General features: G+C 43.8%; 2 protein-coding genes across 8 annotated transcripts in view; one reads left to right on the forward strand and one right to left on the reverse strand.

The window, feature by feature from the left end:
- Positions 1-17,312, forward strand: part of LOC6737519 (kin of IRRE-like protein 2) — a 228,628-nt gene extending 211,316 nt beyond the window's left edge. The window contains exon 8 of the mRNA XM_016171268.3: positions 17,197-17,312. The gene's annotated coding sequence lies outside the window, so the exon portion shown is untranslated. The remainder of the gene's footprint in view (positions 1-17,196) is intronic.
- LOC6737531 (acidic repeat-containing protein) lies at positions 1,365-13,169 on the reverse strand. 7 transcript variants are annotated; one of them, XM_039293986.2, is made up of 8 exons: positions 12,907-13,169; positions 7,365-7,600; positions 6,976-7,152; positions 6,601-6,867; positions 6,052-6,150; positions 2,655-2,889; positions 1,750-2,365; positions 1,365-1,679 (listed from the first exon to the last, which is right to left on the reverse strand). In XM_039293986.2, the coding sequence occupies exons 2-8, from the start codon at positions 7,588-7,590 to the stop codon at positions 1,530-1,532; spliced, it is 1,770 nt and encodes a 589-aa protein (XP_039149920.1). In that variant the 5' UTR covers positions 7,591-7,600; positions 12,907-13,169; the 3' UTR covers positions 1,365-1,529. The 7 variants fall into 7 exon arrangements, with proteins under 7 accessions (XP_039149920.1, XP_039149921.1, XP_039149918.1 ...); XM_039293987.1 differs by lacking the exon at positions 12,907-13,169 and adding an exon at positions 12,711-12,899 and having other exon boundaries at positions 6,976-7,128; XM_039293984.1 differs by lacking the exon at positions 12,907-13,169 and adding an exon at positions 12,711-12,899.
- Positions 17,313-18,352: the final 1,040 nt, after the last annotated feature.

Here is an 18,352-nt window from a genome sequence, read left to right on the forward strand (position 1 = left end):
TGTGTGGGATGCACTGCGAAAAATTGGAGTAACAGCACTTGCTAATAAATTGTTGTTAAATATATTGGAGTTAATAGATTTACAGATAATCTTAGGACTTCGAATAGAATTCCGATGGAACAGGAACATGGCATCAATTATTTATATTTAAGTATTTATTTTATCTGTACTGGAGGGGATTGGGGGAGTTGGTGGGCAGCAGGCTGCAGGACTTGGGCACTGATGAGTTCACTTCAGTGAGCAAATGAAACGATATTGTTGTCAATTTAGGTGCAACAAAGAGCAGCAATGCGTCCCGTCTCTTTCCATCCGCCGGCAGACAAGGACAAGACAAAGCAAACAGCATGCATGATGAGCGAGCGAGAGGGAGTCATGCGGGCCAGCGGATGTCGGAGGGGGAGAGCGATAGCTGGCGTAACAACAAAGGCAAACAACAACAAATTGCATGTCCTTCCGCCTAAGGTTGCAACACAATATACAACGCACTCATATTTACTTTGTTCGGAGGATCCTGTTCCAGGTCTGCTCTGACTCCGTCCCTTTCCCACATGTCTCCCCTCTCGGTTGCACCTGCACCTCGACGAACTCCTCGCCCAGTTGCAACATTAATGAAAACTGCAAGCGACCTGACACAGATACGTGTGTGGGTTGGTGTCCGGGCGGGAAAATGGGTGAAAAGGGGGTGTTGCCAAAGGACGCGCCGCCATGACTGCACCTTTATTTACAGAACCAAGGAACGAAGGAGAGCTCTTCTGGAATTGGACAATATTTTTAGCCATTTTCATTGCCTGATTTTCCATCAGGTGATCAAGGATAATTGCCAACTAAACTGGGCTTAATGTTTTGGCAAAGCTCTGGCCATTTAATAACGAAAACGGGCTTAAGCACTGCAGCATATCAAGAAAATATCAAATAAATGTTGGGAACATGCTTGCAATCTTATAGCCCACAATAGTCCACAACTAAATAAAAATTGTATCGAGTTTCAAACTAAATTGAGATAAATGTTCCCAAATGATTTATCAAAAAGCTAAACTGACACAGTTTGTTCAACAGTTTGAGCCAGGTATCCTGGATTTCACCGATAAAAATCCAGTACAATTCGGATATTTCAGGCAATTTTTAAAATTTATTTTAAGCCATTTATCTCCATTTAGCATTATTTAAATACAAACTACAGATAGCCATAATGGTAGCTTCATCAAAATATATTAATAAACTTCATGGCCTATATGTTTGTATTATATGACACACCAGTGCTAGAATTCATTAAATCAAAGCTTAGCATTAGCACAATTTTAATGCACAGCTAAGCCGAAACTAATTGCAACTTTTTATTTGGCAATTTAAATGAAACAAAAGCATTGCATGGTCAGAATTGATTTATTATCGATAGATGGGTTGATAAATAGATGGGTAAATAAGTTAAATAAATAAATAAATTAGGCATTACAATTAGGCGTAGACTACAGCTGAGCAGAGCAGTGAGAAATGGCTGTTATCCTGCAGGACCCCTTACTTTTTAGCACTCAGAGCCTGACAACCTCGACGCCCTGGGGGGCAAACAAGGATTCGGCTGCCAATTTGAGCTTCTCGTTGACCAATTTGGCAATTTTGGGCGTGCGTCGCCACACAAATTCGCGGGTGCGGTCGTGATTGTCCTTGCTCTCCACCTCCACCTGTGTCAAAGGTTGATTGGTCAAAGAATTCGGTGGGGGAAAATGTCGAGAATGCGGCCTAGTCACTCACCTGCTTGGGCTGCTGCACCTTGATGGACATCAGGGTGGCCCGATCATCGAGCACGCTGAACTTGATGCGACCCATCATCTCGTTCGTCCTGGCGGTCGCACTCTTCACGCTCCTTACGCTGCCCTTCTTGAAGGACTTTTCCACCCGCAGGACCAAGGGACCCAGCGTGAACTTGGCCTTGATCGTCGAGTTGCGTCCCTCGGCATCGCTGATCACCTTGACATTTCCCACGCGCTTCAAGGATGCCAGTCCGGAGAGCCTGCCCTCGGCCTTCTGCAGCTTTTCCACCGCCCCATTGCTGGAGGCTCCCGCCTTGCTGACCCCCGCTGGCTGATTGTAGTTTCCTGATTTCAGGCCCGACGCCTTTTTCGTGTTCTGCTTGTTCGAGGACTTCTTTTGGCCCGTTTTTGGGCCCGAAACGGTGCGCGTTTCCGCCTTCGGTGATCCGGAATCGGACTCGGACTCGGTGGCAGGCGATGTGGGGTTGGGCCTCTTCTCCACGGCTTTGATGGCCAGCTCCGACTGTAATTGCGTCAATTGCTCCTGCAGCTTCACCGCAGCCTCCCGAGCCTCCTGGTTCGAATTGCCGGAACGGGGCTCCGAGCGCGTGTTCTTCCTGCAATGGGGACCAAATTCGAGTTGGTGAATGCGAAACAGCTTAATTGCGCCTTTGACACTGCTTTCAGCATTTACGAGAACTTTCTGAAGCGCATTTTGATTGAACTCCTTAAGCCTTTCACTTATAACATTATTTGATTTTTCCTCATTTGGTGTTATATGTAAGATACTCAATGCTTAATAAACTGCAGCATTCTTATTTTAAAGAGATACAATCTCAGGCCGAATTAATATTCTGTCTTTAAGTTGTTTAAGCTATAAACATTTTAGTTGAAGCAGTAACTTACAGTTTCTTATGACCTCCGACCTTGCTGCTCGTCGATTGCTTCTTGTTGGCGGCCTTCACATTTGACCCACTGGCGGCATTTGGCAAAGCGGAGCGACCAGTTAGATTGACCACATAGGGATCATAGTTTTCCGAAACAATGCGATTGATCCTCGAGAAGATGGCGTCGATGAAGTGGTTGTGGCGGGCCTGGAAAGCATCCGTGGACATATCGATGACGTTGTTCTTCAGGTCACCTGTGGGCGGGTCAAAGGTCGTGGCCGAGGGGCGGGAAAAGGGCGGCGGGCGGAAAAATGTTCACATTAGTTCGGTTCAGCTGAACACAATGAAAGTTCAAATCGAGGGATGAAAAGGGAGTGGGCGGACATTGTGGTTTCATTTTCGTGGGGGTGTGGGTGGGTGTGATTTCCATAGGCGTTCGCTTTGTTTTCAACCTCTAATTACATTCAAGTGCAGAACTGTGTGTGTGTGTGCTGACCTCAGATACACACTAACACACTAAACCCCGTGTTTATGCGATGCATGTGTGTTTGTGGCTGGGGCCAGCAAATAAAGTATAAAAAGAACACCGACATTCATTCCCCTCCTCCAACGTGCAGTTAAGTTCACATTCGTGTACAGATAAATAAAAATCCAATAACCATGGTTGAACGAGGCAAGTTATAGCATTTTCCCTATCATAAATCACTGCAACTGTAGTGGTAATTAATAGAGTGATTTGTTGTACCATTTTATTATTGCGAAATAATTATTTAGCATTAAGCCAGCCCCTTTGATGATATTATGTTTTATAATATTAGCAAGAAATCATTGCAATACTGATTAGTATTGAAATACAGGTGCAATAATTCTAATCAATGGGAATAAAAAATATACTTAGGCAACATTAATTTGATTTTCATATTAACATTTAATGATGCAATAAATTATAGAGATTCTAACTTTCCGCAAACATTATAGTTATCCTTTTAAATTCTTCAAATACATTTTTATTTCCAACACTTTGGGGCCAAAAATGTATGAAAAGCAAGGTTAATTAAAAACAAAACGCTAAAATGTCCTGTTTATTTACCCAATTCTGGTGGAGTTTGCGGCTAACTAATTAGTTTAAGGTATTTTTCAGTAAAGCAAATATTCGAAAAGCTCCAACATTGTGCCAAAGCCCCAACTTAGTGGTCACTTAACCCCATAAATTTATTTCCGAAACTGTCACCCTCGGCGAGAGTGTGCAGCGATTCCGCAGGACCAGCCCGTCAGCCTGGACCCCACGTCCTAATCCTTGTCTCCTCCTTATCGCGGTGACCCATCGCCGGGACACCGCCCCATCGGGCGGGGCACCTAACCCACAAGCGGATATAATCTCACACTCGACCACCGCTGAACGTGATGAGGTACTAATGTACTTTTTGCATGTAAAACCGCCCCATCCACAGTGAGTCCGTTAAGTACTGGCCCACGCCCAGAAGCGAGTTCACTTTCAGCAGTTGCCCTTTTCCCTGGCTGTTAATTGAAGCGGGAATTTTAAATTTAAAGCGGCATATTCTAAAATAGATAATCGTGTGGGTGTCGGCTGGGGCGTTTAGGATTATATCCAAGGACTTTTTGGGGGTAAGAAATGCACAATTACAATGGTTAAGCACCAGATCCTAACTAATTACAGCTGCAGATGGGCAAGATGGATGATATGAGGTTTGGTCGAGATAGCAGGGAACATTACTGTAATGACGGAAGCTGCTAATGATGAGTGTGTGTGTGTGAGTGAGGAGCGACAGAGAGGGGAAGAGGACAGACAGAGACACCAGCACCTCGCCTAAGGTGACGCTTGAAAGTATGCTACAATAAATAAAAACACAAAATTTCCAATTCCACAGGTCCAATACCATTAAAAGTTGCACAAGGAATTTCATTTCGCAAATTTATTTAAGCAAATTTATTGTTTTGTGGTTTTGTTCTTCATCTTCTTGCTTTTGTTTTTATAATAAATAAATAAATAAATAAATAAATAATAAATTATAAATTAGATGACCTAAACGCAAAGTTTAACAATTCACTATTTCTTCTTGTGAAATTTTGCGCTGCCTTTCAAGCGTTCAACTTTTAGCTACAATTTATTGCTGATTTTTAAGTTTTATTGAGTTTTTTCCATATTTTTTACAAAATTTGCGTTATTTACGTTCGGAAAATTATGAGAGCCGAAAAAAGTTAGAAAAAAAGCCAAAGGTACAAAATATACATTTTTTGTTTCATCTAAAATGTTCAATTGTAAGCCAAATGTGTGAAAGCAAGAGATAGCGATAGTGCATAAATGCGTGCGTGTGTGCATAAGAGAGACAGACATAGACATAGTAAGAGACAGAGCGAGTGAGATAGGCAGTTGTTTACATCATGATAACTAATTCCGAATCTGATCGATTGCTTTGTTTAATTACACAAATAAATACGAAAAAGATATTACAACTAGAAATAAATAAATTACACTAAGTGAACAATTCTTATTGCTGTTGTGTTGGTTGGTGTTACATCAATTTAGCTATAAGTGTGTGCGGGGCGTGTGTGTGTGTGTGAAAGATAGGCAGAGAGAGAGAGAGAGAGGGAGATATGTGAATGTGATGGAATGGGAAAGAGAGAGAGCAAGGGAAGCCTTTCTTTCAGCGATATCTCTTTCTATCAATTCTTCTCTTGCTCTGCTTCTTGCCGTTCTTCCCCCTTCGATTCTTCTGCGCCTTCTTCATCTTCTTCATCATCATCTTCTTCTTTTGCTTTGTGATCTCTTTGAATTCAACCATTTTTGTGCTTGGGCATTAAACATGTTGCTGTTGCAGTTGCAGCTGCAACTAGTGTTGCAGTTGTGCGTACAGTTGGTGTTGCATTTCTTTAGTCAGGTGAAACAGTCCGTGCGTAAATAACTCAACAATTGTGCGTTGGAGGGATACAGTGGGAAAAATTGGGAAAAATTGTGCTGCTTTTGTTGTTTTGCAGGTAGTTTGACTAGCACCAAACTCTCGATAATTGCATCCCCTTTTTTGGGGTTGCGTAAACATATGTACTTAACTCAGATTTTGTTTCATAAATTATAGGATAGCGAGGGGAGTGGGAGGATAGTCAGTGCAGGCAAAGATGCAATTGCAAAAGTCCGGATCGCGTCCTGCCCCATGGGAAAATGTTCAGAAAATTCGCTTTCCTTTTTCGTTTTTGCTTTTGGGGCATGTCAATCTCTGTTGCTGTTATTTTGTTGTTGTTGTGGGTCCCTGTCTTTAGTGGTTGTTGCGGTTGTTGTTGTTCATTTAGCAGTTTGTTTGGTTAATGCTTCAGCTCTTTCTTGGCCTTCTTTGAGGGACTTGTTGATTTCTTGGCCTTGGTTTCTTTCGTCGCCGTTTCCGACTTCGATTTGGACTCACGTGCTTCGCGGCGGGCCTCGATGATGTCATCGCCGATAATGTCATCGTCGTCATCGTCATCATCATCGTCGGCCTCCTCGTCGTCGTCACCGGCGATACCTGTAATTTCACCAATTTCATCGACTCCATCATCAATATCATCATCATCATCATCGGTCTCGTCGTCCTCATCATAATCGTCATCGTCGTTGTCAGTGTCGTCGGCGCCAGCGGCAACATTCCCGGGAGCAACCGCACCTGCAACAACTGCCGACGGTTGCCCCAAGGTCGTCCCACTGGCCACCAGCTTATTGTTAATGATGTTGTTGTTGGTTAGAGTGTTCTTGTTGACTGTGCTTATTGTTGTGGTCGTCGCATGCTGAGATGAAGCCAATGATTGCTGTTGCTGTGGCAGTTTCAGTTGTTGTTGTTGTTCTTGCTGCTGCTGTTGCAGCTGTATGTTTGTTTGTTTCTGTTGTTCGTCAATTGCAAGGGTGCTACTTAAACTACTTGTGCCACCACTAACACCATCTACAAGTGCGTCTTCATCGTAAAAAACATTTTGTTCACCTTCGTTGTTGCTGCTGCTGGCGGCAGCGTTCTGCGCCGGAGCAACGGCAGCGGAAACGGACTCATCGGCGGCATTTCCGGCGGCCAGGACCTCAGCGGCATTTCCGGACTCGGCGGGCAGATCAACACCATCGGAGATACCGGCGCTCACGGAGGAAGCGGCAGCGGGGGCAACCTCATCCAGATTTTGGGCGGGAGCGGCGGCCACAGCACTCTGCTGGGCGGTGGCAGCGGGCGTCTCGTCATCATCATCCTCATCTTCATCATCTAAAATATCGGAGATATTTTAATAATATTGAGCTTTTCATTCTTCTGACGCCCCGGAGGGACCAATCAGTTTAACACCTAACTAAAGTGGTTGAGAACAACACTTACCGCCCAGGATATCATCGAACAGCCTGTCCAGATAATCATCATCATCATCGTCCTCCTCTTCGTCATCATCGCTGGCAGTGGCCGCTGGAGCAGCCTGACCCTGGGGCGTATCATCCTCCTCGTCCTCGTCATCGTCCTCCTCCTCATCATCATCTGAAAGTCCCGAAATCAAAAGAACTTTGTTACCCAAGGAGAAGGGAGCCACAGAAGAGAGTCACAAAAAATGTTGGTTAATAAAGGCAGGACAAATATCACTTTTGGCTGGGTGCTCATTGCATTGCTCAGTGGTTCAGTGGTTCAGTTCGGTGGTTCGAACAGTTCATACAGTGGTGCTGTGCTGGTGGTGCGGCCTGGGTGCATTCAGTGAACTAGAATTGCTCTAAACCTACCATCATCGTCATCGATCAGATCTCCTAGATCGGGCTCATCATCGTCGTCCTCATCGTCATCATCATCGTCGTCATCGCTGGCAGGAGCTACCGCCGGAGCCACCTCATTGTTGACCGTCTGCTGGCGGGAAACAGCCCGCTCGCTCCTCGAAAGCCGCTGGAGGGGCGACGCCTCAATTTGCAGCAGCAACGCGCTCAGCACGCACAGCAAAATCACGAACTTCATGTTGTCAGATCTGCAAGAGACAATAGGGATATTTCTGATAAGTCACAAGGCATTACATTGATAATATTATAAATGATGTAAGAAGTATAGATTCCACAGTTCACTTCCCATCTTGTGAACTTTAAAAGGCATTTGTAGCCCCAATTCTCTAGATCTTTCTGCGCTGCGACTGTTTCTCCCTGTGCACTCACTTTCTTTTTCATGATTGTGAAATTACACATTTGGTGGACAAACGTACGTCAGCAGCGGTGGAGTGGTCTTTCGGTCAATAAGCCAGCCACTGAAGAAAGCAGACAAAGGAGCGGCGCCCGTGTGAGAGTGCGAGTGTAAACATGTTTTTGAGTTGCGCCTCAAAGTTGCCGCCGGCGGTGTTCACATGTCCAGTGCTGGCACTTGACACACAGCAGCAACAGCAACAGCAGCAACAGTTGCAACAATTGCAACACCAAAAGCAGCTTCCACCTGAGCAACAACAACACCTTTTCGGACAGCCCCAGGCGCCACAATGGCAGTTGATGGCTGAGAGATACAGGCGGGTCCCACCATCTTTGAACCCGCCTGGCATCGGTGTAAAAACGCATTTCAAAGTCCCTCGAGGATGTCCGGCTTCAAAGGGTATTCGCCAGTTCGGTCTGCTGTCCGGGAATGGCTGTCATTGTTGCGTTGTGCTGCTGTTGTTGCCACTACTGGTGGCTTTTTAGTCATGACAATCAGCACGACCAACAGCCAGCGGCAATGGCAATGGCAAACAACCGCAGCAATTGTTGCTGCTGCTGCTGCTGATGTCGCAGATGTTGCTGTTGTTGTGGATGTTGCCGCTGCCGCTGCTGCTGCTGCTGCTGTTATTGTCGCAGTGTCAAGTGCGACTGCTGCGGGCTTAGTGAAAGCGACTGAGACGTCGGCGGCGACGCAACGTTTTCCCAAAAAACTTGTTCGCAGCAATTTGTAGCTGCAAGTGTAGATGCCGATGCCGCTTATTGAAAAATGAGTAAAACGCTTTCGGTAAATCAAGTCCAGCGCTGATAAGCGAACGGCAAAGTGGCCATAAACCAAAGTGAAAACCCAGTGACCCACTGGCCAACTGCAACAGCAACGTGGCAGCATCTTAGATTTGAGTGGGTTTCGGTTACGGATTTTAGGGCTCTGTGTTTGATAAGCCGACAAGTCGCTGTTTTATGGCTTTCCAGTGGCTCAAGTTTTTGGAGTGGAAGACAGCCAGCAGCAACATCAGCAGTTGCCTGCCGTCGCTTAATTAAAAGTTTTACTCAGCGAAGCTCCTGAGCGGTGTTTATTAAATACCGATGCTCCAGGCAAATGCCTTCTGAGCTGACGAGGTGGCTGGGAACAGCCCAGCAAAATATGATGACATATCACCTGTCCCAGGCAACCAAGTCTGAAGAACAGTGGGTGTTCATTTCCTCGAAAATAGGAGACTTGTAAAGCGATTTGGTTACCAAAGTCTGAGATTTAATTAATTTTTAATGAGTGTTTTAATGAGGAATTGTGATTTCTTTAGGTACAGAAAAACCACCAAGAAATACTCAAAGGCTTGCTTTCTGAATCTTTTGATATCGCGAACTGCTTTAATGACATCTGATAAATTTAATCTAAGCAAGCCACAATGTTGCACATGCAGTTTGCCCACTGTAAGCCCCCGCACTTGCCCCTCGATTTTCCAAGGCCCCTCTGCCTCGAAGTACTTATAAACTCCTGCCTATTGAAGTCTTGGGGAAATTGCATTTACTTTTCGCACCGTTCCGTTCCCCTGGTCGCAAAGCGTTTTATCTACCATTTTTCTCACCGAACTAGGAACATTTCACGCGTCATGCCGCAGAAAAGGCAAGAACAAGAAAAGCGTTTGGGGGGCTTTATGGGTTACTGAGTGATGGTTGTTGGGTCTTTTCGGGGGTAGGGAAGGGTTGAAAGCTAAAGGGCAAGGCAACAATGCAATGCAAAACTTCTGACAGGCGTGGGACAGAAAGAAAGGGGGCTCAAGTTCTCGCAGTTCTTCAGCTTTGGCAACCACTTGGCTCTCGCTTCTTCTTCATCAGATTCTTCTTCTTTGCCGTTCTGGTGTTGTCTATTGTAGGAACTAACTCATATGGAACGCTGCTCCCACTATACAATATTTTAATGCCCCCATAGAAAAACGCAGCTAACCGTGTGTGCATTCTACATTAATATTCATGTGCGTGATGCTGATGCAAAAGATACCGGGCGAGGGGTACACAGACAGAAAAAACAATTTAATTATTAACAAAGTTATTGTGCAACTCAAAAGTATCTGCGGTTGCATGTTATCCTCAAACATATCATTTAAATAAATATAAAAATATAAAGTTATGAAATTTGATCTGTTTCTCCCAGTGCATTTGGGTTGTGTTTGCTGTGCACTTGCACGTCACATAGCCAGCAAAAATTACTTAAGCCCCACTCAGGGGAGCGAGTGCGATTGGTGGAGGGGAAGAGCAAGGTGGAACTGGGGTAACTATTGAAGGCGGTGGCCTGAGGCGTGGCAGCTGCCACTTGATGTTGGAGCTGCTTGGCTCCTTGGATCCTTGGCTCCCAGCTCCGGTCCTCTATCCGCATTGTCATATCAGCGTCATATCAATAAATATGCAGGCCGCACAAAAGGCCACGTGCAGACAGGATTTGCATACCCTAACCCACTGCCACGCCCCCTATGCCATGCCCACCTGCGCCAGATTTCCCACAGCTTGGTATCCTTCTTTGTTCGAGTTTGTCTCATATGTTTGCGGAGCCTTGTCTTCGCAGCTGCGTTGCAGTTAATTTTCCAAGACAATGGCCCACGAGGTGGTGTAGAAAAATAAGCTTTACACGTGCCGCTTCAACGGCCACGCCCCCTCTAAATTTGCAGTAAGCGCTTTTTTGGGGGAGCAGATGCACTGGCTGGAGTTTTTTGGGAGCTTAAATCACAGCAAAAGGGTGAGGCACTTCTTAAAAAAGTCTGCGACTAAAGTTTGTGGGTACTGAAAAATAATTCGCCGAACACTGAGAATATGTACACAGATGTTTTAAGTTCCAAAAGCTAAGAGAGATATGAAAATGTTTATTCCAATGCATAAACTTAGAAGATATTTTTAAAAAGTTTTTGGGTCATCAGTCAAAGTTCATGGAATCTGGAGCCTTATACCATGATGTTGCACAAAAATGTGCTAAATTTGCTGTAGTGCACTGTCCACGCAAAAATAGTTGCTATCGTTGCTCTCCTATGTTTTTGCACTTTGCTTGCGTTTCTTTTTCGAATGCACTCGCACGTCACTTGAATTAGGACTTTGTTATCGTCACGGCGGCGCCACCTGGCGGAACAAGCTGGCAGTCTTGGTCGGACAGGGGAATCCCCTTTCGAAAACTCTGCTGACTGACAGACAAGCTGCATAAACTTGGTCATGAACCAGCTACTGAGCACAAAAATGTGCGAAAAATGAGGAAAACGAATTGAAGCCACTCGAATTGCCAGCAGACTTTGCTCAGTTAATAGCTTGTCCTTGCTGCAAGTATGCACAGCCCAATTCATCCGCCCCGTTGGCCAACGACGAGTGTGTTTTGTTTTGGCAGCAAAGTGCTGGCCAATGTAAACAGTGTAAACTATAACTTGGCTGAAACTGGTCGAGATGCTGTAGCTGAAGCCGAAGCTGAAGCTGAATCTGAAACTGGCCAGGAAACACTTAAATTAACTGCTTCAAGTCGCTCGTATGTGGGTCATCTGGGCAGAAGAAACCTGAGAGCCACGAGAGATGATTACTCAACTTGGTTCGCATCGTTTCTATATAGTTCGTTTTGGTTTGGTTTGGTTTTGGCTCGGTTTGGCCGGCCTGGCTTGGTCTGCTGACCGCAGAACACCAAACAACATCAGCAGCACATGTGAAAATGGAGCGCATAAAAAGCAGAGAAATTGCCAATGGTCTTGGGAAGGGAGGGGAATCGTGTTGTACTCGTAGTGTATTGTACTTGGCCCTAAATTGCCGCAGATACAATTTATGACCCGGCCAGTTAAGAGTCCGACTCCGGGCACAAGTTGCCTTCCGCAGTTGAAAATCAATTAAAAGTTCTTGCCCAAGACGTTTTGGCCCGTTCCAAGGCTGCATCGCGTCGAGCTGAGCTTTATGGGCCCTCCCTTGAGTACGAGGAAAATCAGCGGGAGGAAACCAGTGTGGGTGGGGTCAGGAAAAACTGGGCATGCAAACGCTTACATTTCCCGCAAAAAAATGCTACCAGAGTGGAAGGTTAAATTGGAACAGATCGAAATCGCTGGCATGCCGCTCCACTTTCACGTACTTTTTAGTCCAATGCCAACTTGTCTTAAAGGATACTCATATTTTCACACAGCAAAATCGATGATAATCCTTGGTTCAATTTCACAGTTTTTTTTTGGTACTGTAAATATTAGCAGAATTTATTAAGAACCTTTCAGCCTTTTTTAAACGCCCTTGGTCTTATTGGTTAGTTGAAATTCACTCTAGATTTCACAAGTTTGTGAGCAATATTTACAAATTCAATTAGGTAAGCTTAGCTAAGGGACCTGTTAATTCTAAATTAAACTGAGGTTCCAGTAACTGAAAAATATCACACGAACAATTTTGTTGCAAATAACAACAAAACCAAATGGTAATAGGAGTAATCTTCGGAATTATTTATATGAAAATTGTCTACAATCTTCAGTGATATAGATAATTTAATGTTATCCATTTGTCGAGGAAAGAAAAATACAAATTTATTTTTCTATATTGAAGCCATATTTCAAAACCGACTTTAAAAATTTTCTGGCGTAGTGACACAAATTATTGGGAATCACGGATAATCCCACTGATTCACTTAATGTTTGTGGTATTCGTAATCCGAAGGCTAACCTTGACTAAGTATTATTCACTGATCGTGGCACAGAACCGATAACAAGCGATAGTAGTGGGTTTATAGACCGATTCGCAGCGTTGCGATCTCCTCGAGTTGCCGTGAAAGACTGTCGCTGGCGAACTGCTTCTTGGTTGGTTTTTAGTTTTGAGTTTGAAGTTTTCTGTTTTCAGTCCTGAGTTCGGGTCCCCCCCTTCTTACTGCCCGATTCTTGGGCAGTGACTTTCTTTTTTACCGCCTCTCTTTACCTGTTTGTGTTGGTTTCTTATTTTTGTGGCGATTCGATTCGATTCGAGTCGATGGTGGATTCTGGCCTGAGCTTGGCTGGCTCTTCAGTGGTTCGAATTCGAGTTCGGTTTTCCAACACCGCCGCGCACACAACTGTCTCGCTCGACTGACCGTCTGCAACTGATCGCTGGCAGCCAGCTCGTCTTACCAACTTACCAACCTACCAACTTCCCAATTTGGCTGAGGAAAAGCCGAAGCTCGGCCCGAAGCGTGAATTTACATTTGACTGCTTTCTGCGTCTTTCTCTGGCTCTGCTCGTCTGCGGCTCTCTTCGCTCGATTCTTCAATTAATTTGACGAGCTGGGCTGGCCTGGGAAAGTATTTGGCACACTAAACGGCCAGCTATAACAGTTAGCGGCTTGTCAGCCAACACTCGTGAGCTATGATCTAAGAATCCAAGACGGGCGAGTCTCGTTGAGTCGGCAGGGCAACTTTATAGCAGCTCTGAATAAACAAAAATTAAATGGAACAAAGCCGGGGCAATAAAACCCATTTGAATTACTGCACGAATCATAAAACTGAAATTTTCAATTACACAAATGAGAAAGCCTGGCCATAAAATAAAATTGTGTGGGATAAAATGCATGTTATGGTTGAAGAGAACATTTTCAAACCTAATTAACCTACTTACGATCAGAATACTTCACATATAAAAAACATTTCCATTATTAAACGTTTTAAGAGGCGCCATAAATTTAGTTGTTAATTTAGAGATTTAGTGACAAAACAGGCTTTAAATATTTATTTGATTACCATAGCCTTCCCTTGACCACATTCTTCAAAAATCAAATTCTTTCCCTTGACTTCCTCATAAACCCCCCTTCCGAATTAGCCATACGTAAACATTTTTGCCACCTGGAGTCGCGAATCGCAGAGTGCTATATTAATATTGATTTATTCCGGCATCGTTCCGCACCCTAACCCCATTCCGCATACTCCCGTCCGCGATCGAAGAGCATTATGCATATATGGCCGATATATAGGAGCGTTCCCCAAGTGCTAATTTCTGCTTCTGTCCGGCGACGCCAACCAGCGCCCATTTCAAAGTGAAATCGCAATGGGGCAGTTGGGGGAAAAAAATGAGTGAATACGGCTGATAGAAATACATCCGATGATAAATTGAGGTGTAATTAATTCGATTCGCCCTGACTGAGTGACTGACGTTTCATTTTCAGTGTCCGGGACGAGGAAAATTGACAGTCACAACTCAGAGCTTTCCCACATACTCGGGAAATCGGGAAAATTGTTGCTTCAGTCGGCGTCGCCGGAGGCAGCGCAGTCCACTGCGGCAGCGACGTCGGCCGAGGCAGCGAGAGCGATAAAGTCCAACAGTAAAACGTGTTCTACTCGTTTATGGCTGCTTCTTCTTGGGCAAAAGTTGTTTTTACTGTAGTGTAGCTGTCTATAACTTTCTTCTTGGCCAACTGTGAGCCACTGCGAGCCAAGTTAACTGGCTATATGGCATACTATAGTCTCTCTGTTAACAGGTCAGTGGAGTTTTCTTAAACTTCCAACTTCAGAAACCGAAACCGAGTCTCTGCCGACTGCCGCAGAATGTTACGAAATTTTATGTAATGTGCCAAAAAAAAAATGGAAAAAGTTAAGAAAAAAAATAGGAAAACAATCTGAAAAAAAATAAAGCTCTGCTTAGTGAACAATGCCCAGGAAACTTTCATTCCAAGGCAACAAACAACACTCTTCGCTTGGCCAAACTTTAACTATTTGTGAGGGGGGACGTCAAGCCGAAGCAAGTTCAAAAAGCATATAATTTTACATTTTAATGGCTTAATACACTTTGACACTTGGTTTGGCTTGGTTTTTGGGGTCAAGCCAGGTGGCCAACGAAAAACGGGCAGAGGGTCAACAATCACATCTGCACTTGGTATACCCACTCCCTTCGGTCCAATCCAAAATCCAGCTTCTTCTAAATATTTTAGGGCTGCTTTCCTGCCCCATTTGACTAATTAATTTCTGGCCAACTTGCTAGGCTTTACTGAGTGGATTTCCGGGGTTGGGCGGCAGTGGCTGGCAAAAGTTTTTCCAGTTTATTAATTTTGGCCGCACTTGTTGTTCTTGTGCTGTTTAGTTTCTGCGAAAATACCACCCGCTGAAAATCCTTGGCGGCGATTGGCAGCACTAATTGAGAGTTTCCGTCCGGCTATTTGGCGCTAGATTTAGAGATTAATTATGCACGCCTAGAGCTAAAGTGATTCTTGGGTGTAGTTTGAATTTATACTTTGTATTTGGCCCAATTTCAAAACAACTGTCGAGGATAAAAAATAATACAACAGAGCTTGAAAACATTTAATTAAATATATTTATAGTAAGTAATAAGGGTTCTAATATAAAATCTATATCCTTAGAAGAATTATCTGTATAACGTGAATAATTTATATTATTAAAAATAGCACTCAAAATTTAACCTCTACTTTGAGATCAATTAAACCATGTTTTTCCCTCAATCGATTCAAAGTTAAAATCCCATTAAATGTTGGCAAAAGTATCTGTATCTACGTTTCCCTTTCGCAGCTTTTGTTTGATTCCCCCTCTCATGAACTCTTATCAGTTTACCACTAATTGCCCCGGCAGAGTCCTTAACCGCTTTTCGTCCGTGAAACTCCTTATTAACGCAATAATGGTCCGCCCACAAATCCGCCCACCGACCACCACCCACCGCCCACCGCCACGTACATTGTTCATTTAACGCTCATTATTGTTCCAGCGCCATTCAGGCAATCCAATTATCCTTACTAACCGACCTCCGCCGACAATTAAAGGCATGAAATTATTTGATTACCAACGTTTTGTCGCTGTCTCAAACGCATTTCGCTTTTCTTTCCCGCTTTTCACGAACCCAAAGTTACTCGCCTCCTGGGCTGGGCTTTTCCCTTTTTCCCATTTTCCCAACTGTAACCGAACTACACGTGTGTTGTATTGGTGTAATGGCTGTTAAAGGTGAGATTATGCATGAAAGCGCTTCTGTGTGCTTGGAATAATCATGGCTGGCACTTTTTCAGGGGCGTGGCCGAACGGGGGGCGGCTGGAGTCTGCTCCCCACACGCGCCAACTGTCAATGGAGTGGTGGAGTGATAGAAGGGGGTGGTTGTAAGCGACTAATCGATTTTCAAAAGCGGCTTATAGTTAGTGGCTAATATCGCTGCCATCGCAGTTGCTGCTGTGCGTACTGATTAAATGCCAAGTGCGTGCCTCTAATTTCGCTTTGTTTAAAGTGAATACAACGTGCATGTCGCCGACTGAAAACCAAATGCCAAATGAAAACCACCGGATTTGTATTTGGATTTGCGTTTGACGCCGTTGAATTTCATTTGCGCATTACATTCAATTTTTTCCAGGCTGCCCCGCAAATGTCCCTGTCTTTTGGTTTCGTTTTTATTTCTTTATGAATTCATTCACGTACCGCGCACAATAGGCAACTCAACTCGAACCCTCTTGACCGTTAAGTTCCTGCACAGGAAATAATTTCAAAGACGATGAGGTATTAGAAAATAAAAAAGCAACAAAACTAGATAATATAGGTATATTCCACAACGATATTTAGTCTAGATACTGAAAGTTTTAGTTGTGTTACAACTTATTCGATTCTGAATATCAATCTTAAGATCCAATTAAGGCAATATCATGTTTTTTTAAAAAGCATGCTAAAGTAAGGATCTTTTTGAACTTAACATAACATAAGAAGAATCAAATGGTTTCAAACTATCTGAAGAAATGATTATTCATACTTACATTTATAGATATTATAATTTATATTATTTATATTATATTATTTATTTGTATTTAAGTGTCAAATTGCATTTCTTATCTTGAGCTACGGTTCCTAATCATTTTTTTAATGTTCCAAAACTGAAATCTCCCAACTTATGTTATGTTTACATGGAATCTAGCCAAATGCATACATGGCTTTTCTCCCAGTGCATTTGCAACCGCCTTTGTCCGCCTTCAGCCCTCATTTCGCATTCAATAAGCGAACGCATCCATCCATCGAACGAAAGCCAAGACAACCGAGGCAATTTCAATACAAGCGAACAAAATCAACGGCAACAAGAAATGGTAAATGAAAGTGCCCTCAAAAGGTTTTCTAAATTTGTACCTCCAAGTGCGCGAAGAAGAGTTTTTTCCAATTCAGTTTTTTTTTTTCATTTTTTTCCCGTTTTTACTCTGTTTTTGAGGTTGGGCTTAATTGTGTCGCAGTGCAGCGAATGAATGACGGAGCGATTGAGTGTCCGACTGCAGAGAGAACTCGAACTCGCGGGCTTTCAATTAGCGAAAGTCCGATATGCATATGAAGCTGGTTCTGCCCAAATCGAACTTGGAGAAATGGAGGAAAAAAACGTCAGACAAACGGAAAGAAAGAGCTATCATCGGCGGCAATGGGATCGTTAAAGCGACATCTAATAAGCTGTTTATGCCTATTTTTACTTTCAGGTTAGCGGCTTCTACTTCTTCTCCAGGGCCAATAACCAAATGCCAAGGCCTATGCAAAGTTGGCCATGAGACGACAAGTGGCACACCGGAAAAAGTTATTGCCTTCTTCGCGGATTTTTTGATAATTGCCTTAAGTTTTACGTATAAAAATGAGAGTTTTGTGATGTATCAATTGATGTTTTAATTCTGTTTATAATATATTTAAATACAAATATGTGTAAGAAAATTCACTAGTGCGGTTTCGTTTTTCTCAGTGTACTGTGTAACCGAGAGCGGAATTCAGCTGTCGCACAGGAAGGGAAAGCTGCCGATGTTGCCGATGAGCATCCAAATGTGTGTGTGTGTGTGCCTCGGTCTTGTTTTACAGCTCCAAAGAAAAGCAAAAGTCTGAGGCACATTATGGCCAGAAATTGACATTCTTTGCAGCCCCGCCCCCCTAAACAGCCCCCTGCCAACCGCCCCTCGGCCTAACAATCCGCCGGCAGCATCAGCAACACATCGACAACAATTCGAACAACAAAATAAGAGAAGAAAAAAAAAATACCGAAAAAAAAACTGGCTCCAGGCACTTTCTCTTTCTTTCACTGGCGATAACGGATGGCCAAAAGGGGGGATGGTGGCCGAAAGGGGGCGGGGGTGGCCAAAAAGGCGGGGACAGCAACAACAACGAAAGGGAAGCACACACACAATCATCGACAAACAGCCACAGCAAATAGAAAAACAACAACGGCAATCGAAGTAAATAGACCAATTGCTCTTGTTGTTGCCCCTAAGCAATTTATAATTTATTTATGCCGCTAACACACACACACACGCACACATGCACGTGGGCGCTTCATCTTGGTAATTGACACTTTAAGGCATTGAAATGTGGGCGTGGCGACCGAGTGACAACTACATTAACAAAATACCATTTACGCTCATAAAACTGTCAAATTGAAGTGTCGACTTGGCTAACACGCAACACATCACAGAGAGATGGAGAAGATGGGATTGGGAAGGGGGATGGGGAATGGGGGTTTTGGCCAAATCAACGTCAATTCAAACTTAGATGCAGCCTCTGAAAATCGCTCAGCTCAGCCAAATTCGAAGTTTGTCTGTGCGAAACTTAATATGTTTAATATGTTATCACAGACTGAGTTAAATAGAGATAGTT

This window comes from Drosophila simulans, chromosome 3L, assembly GCF_016746395.2.
Source record: "Drosophila simulans strain w501 chromosome 3L, Prin_Dsim_3.1, whole genome shotgun sequence".
Classification (NCBI taxonomy): Eukaryota; Metazoa; Arthropoda; class Insecta; order Diptera; family Drosophilidae; genus Drosophila; species Drosophila simulans.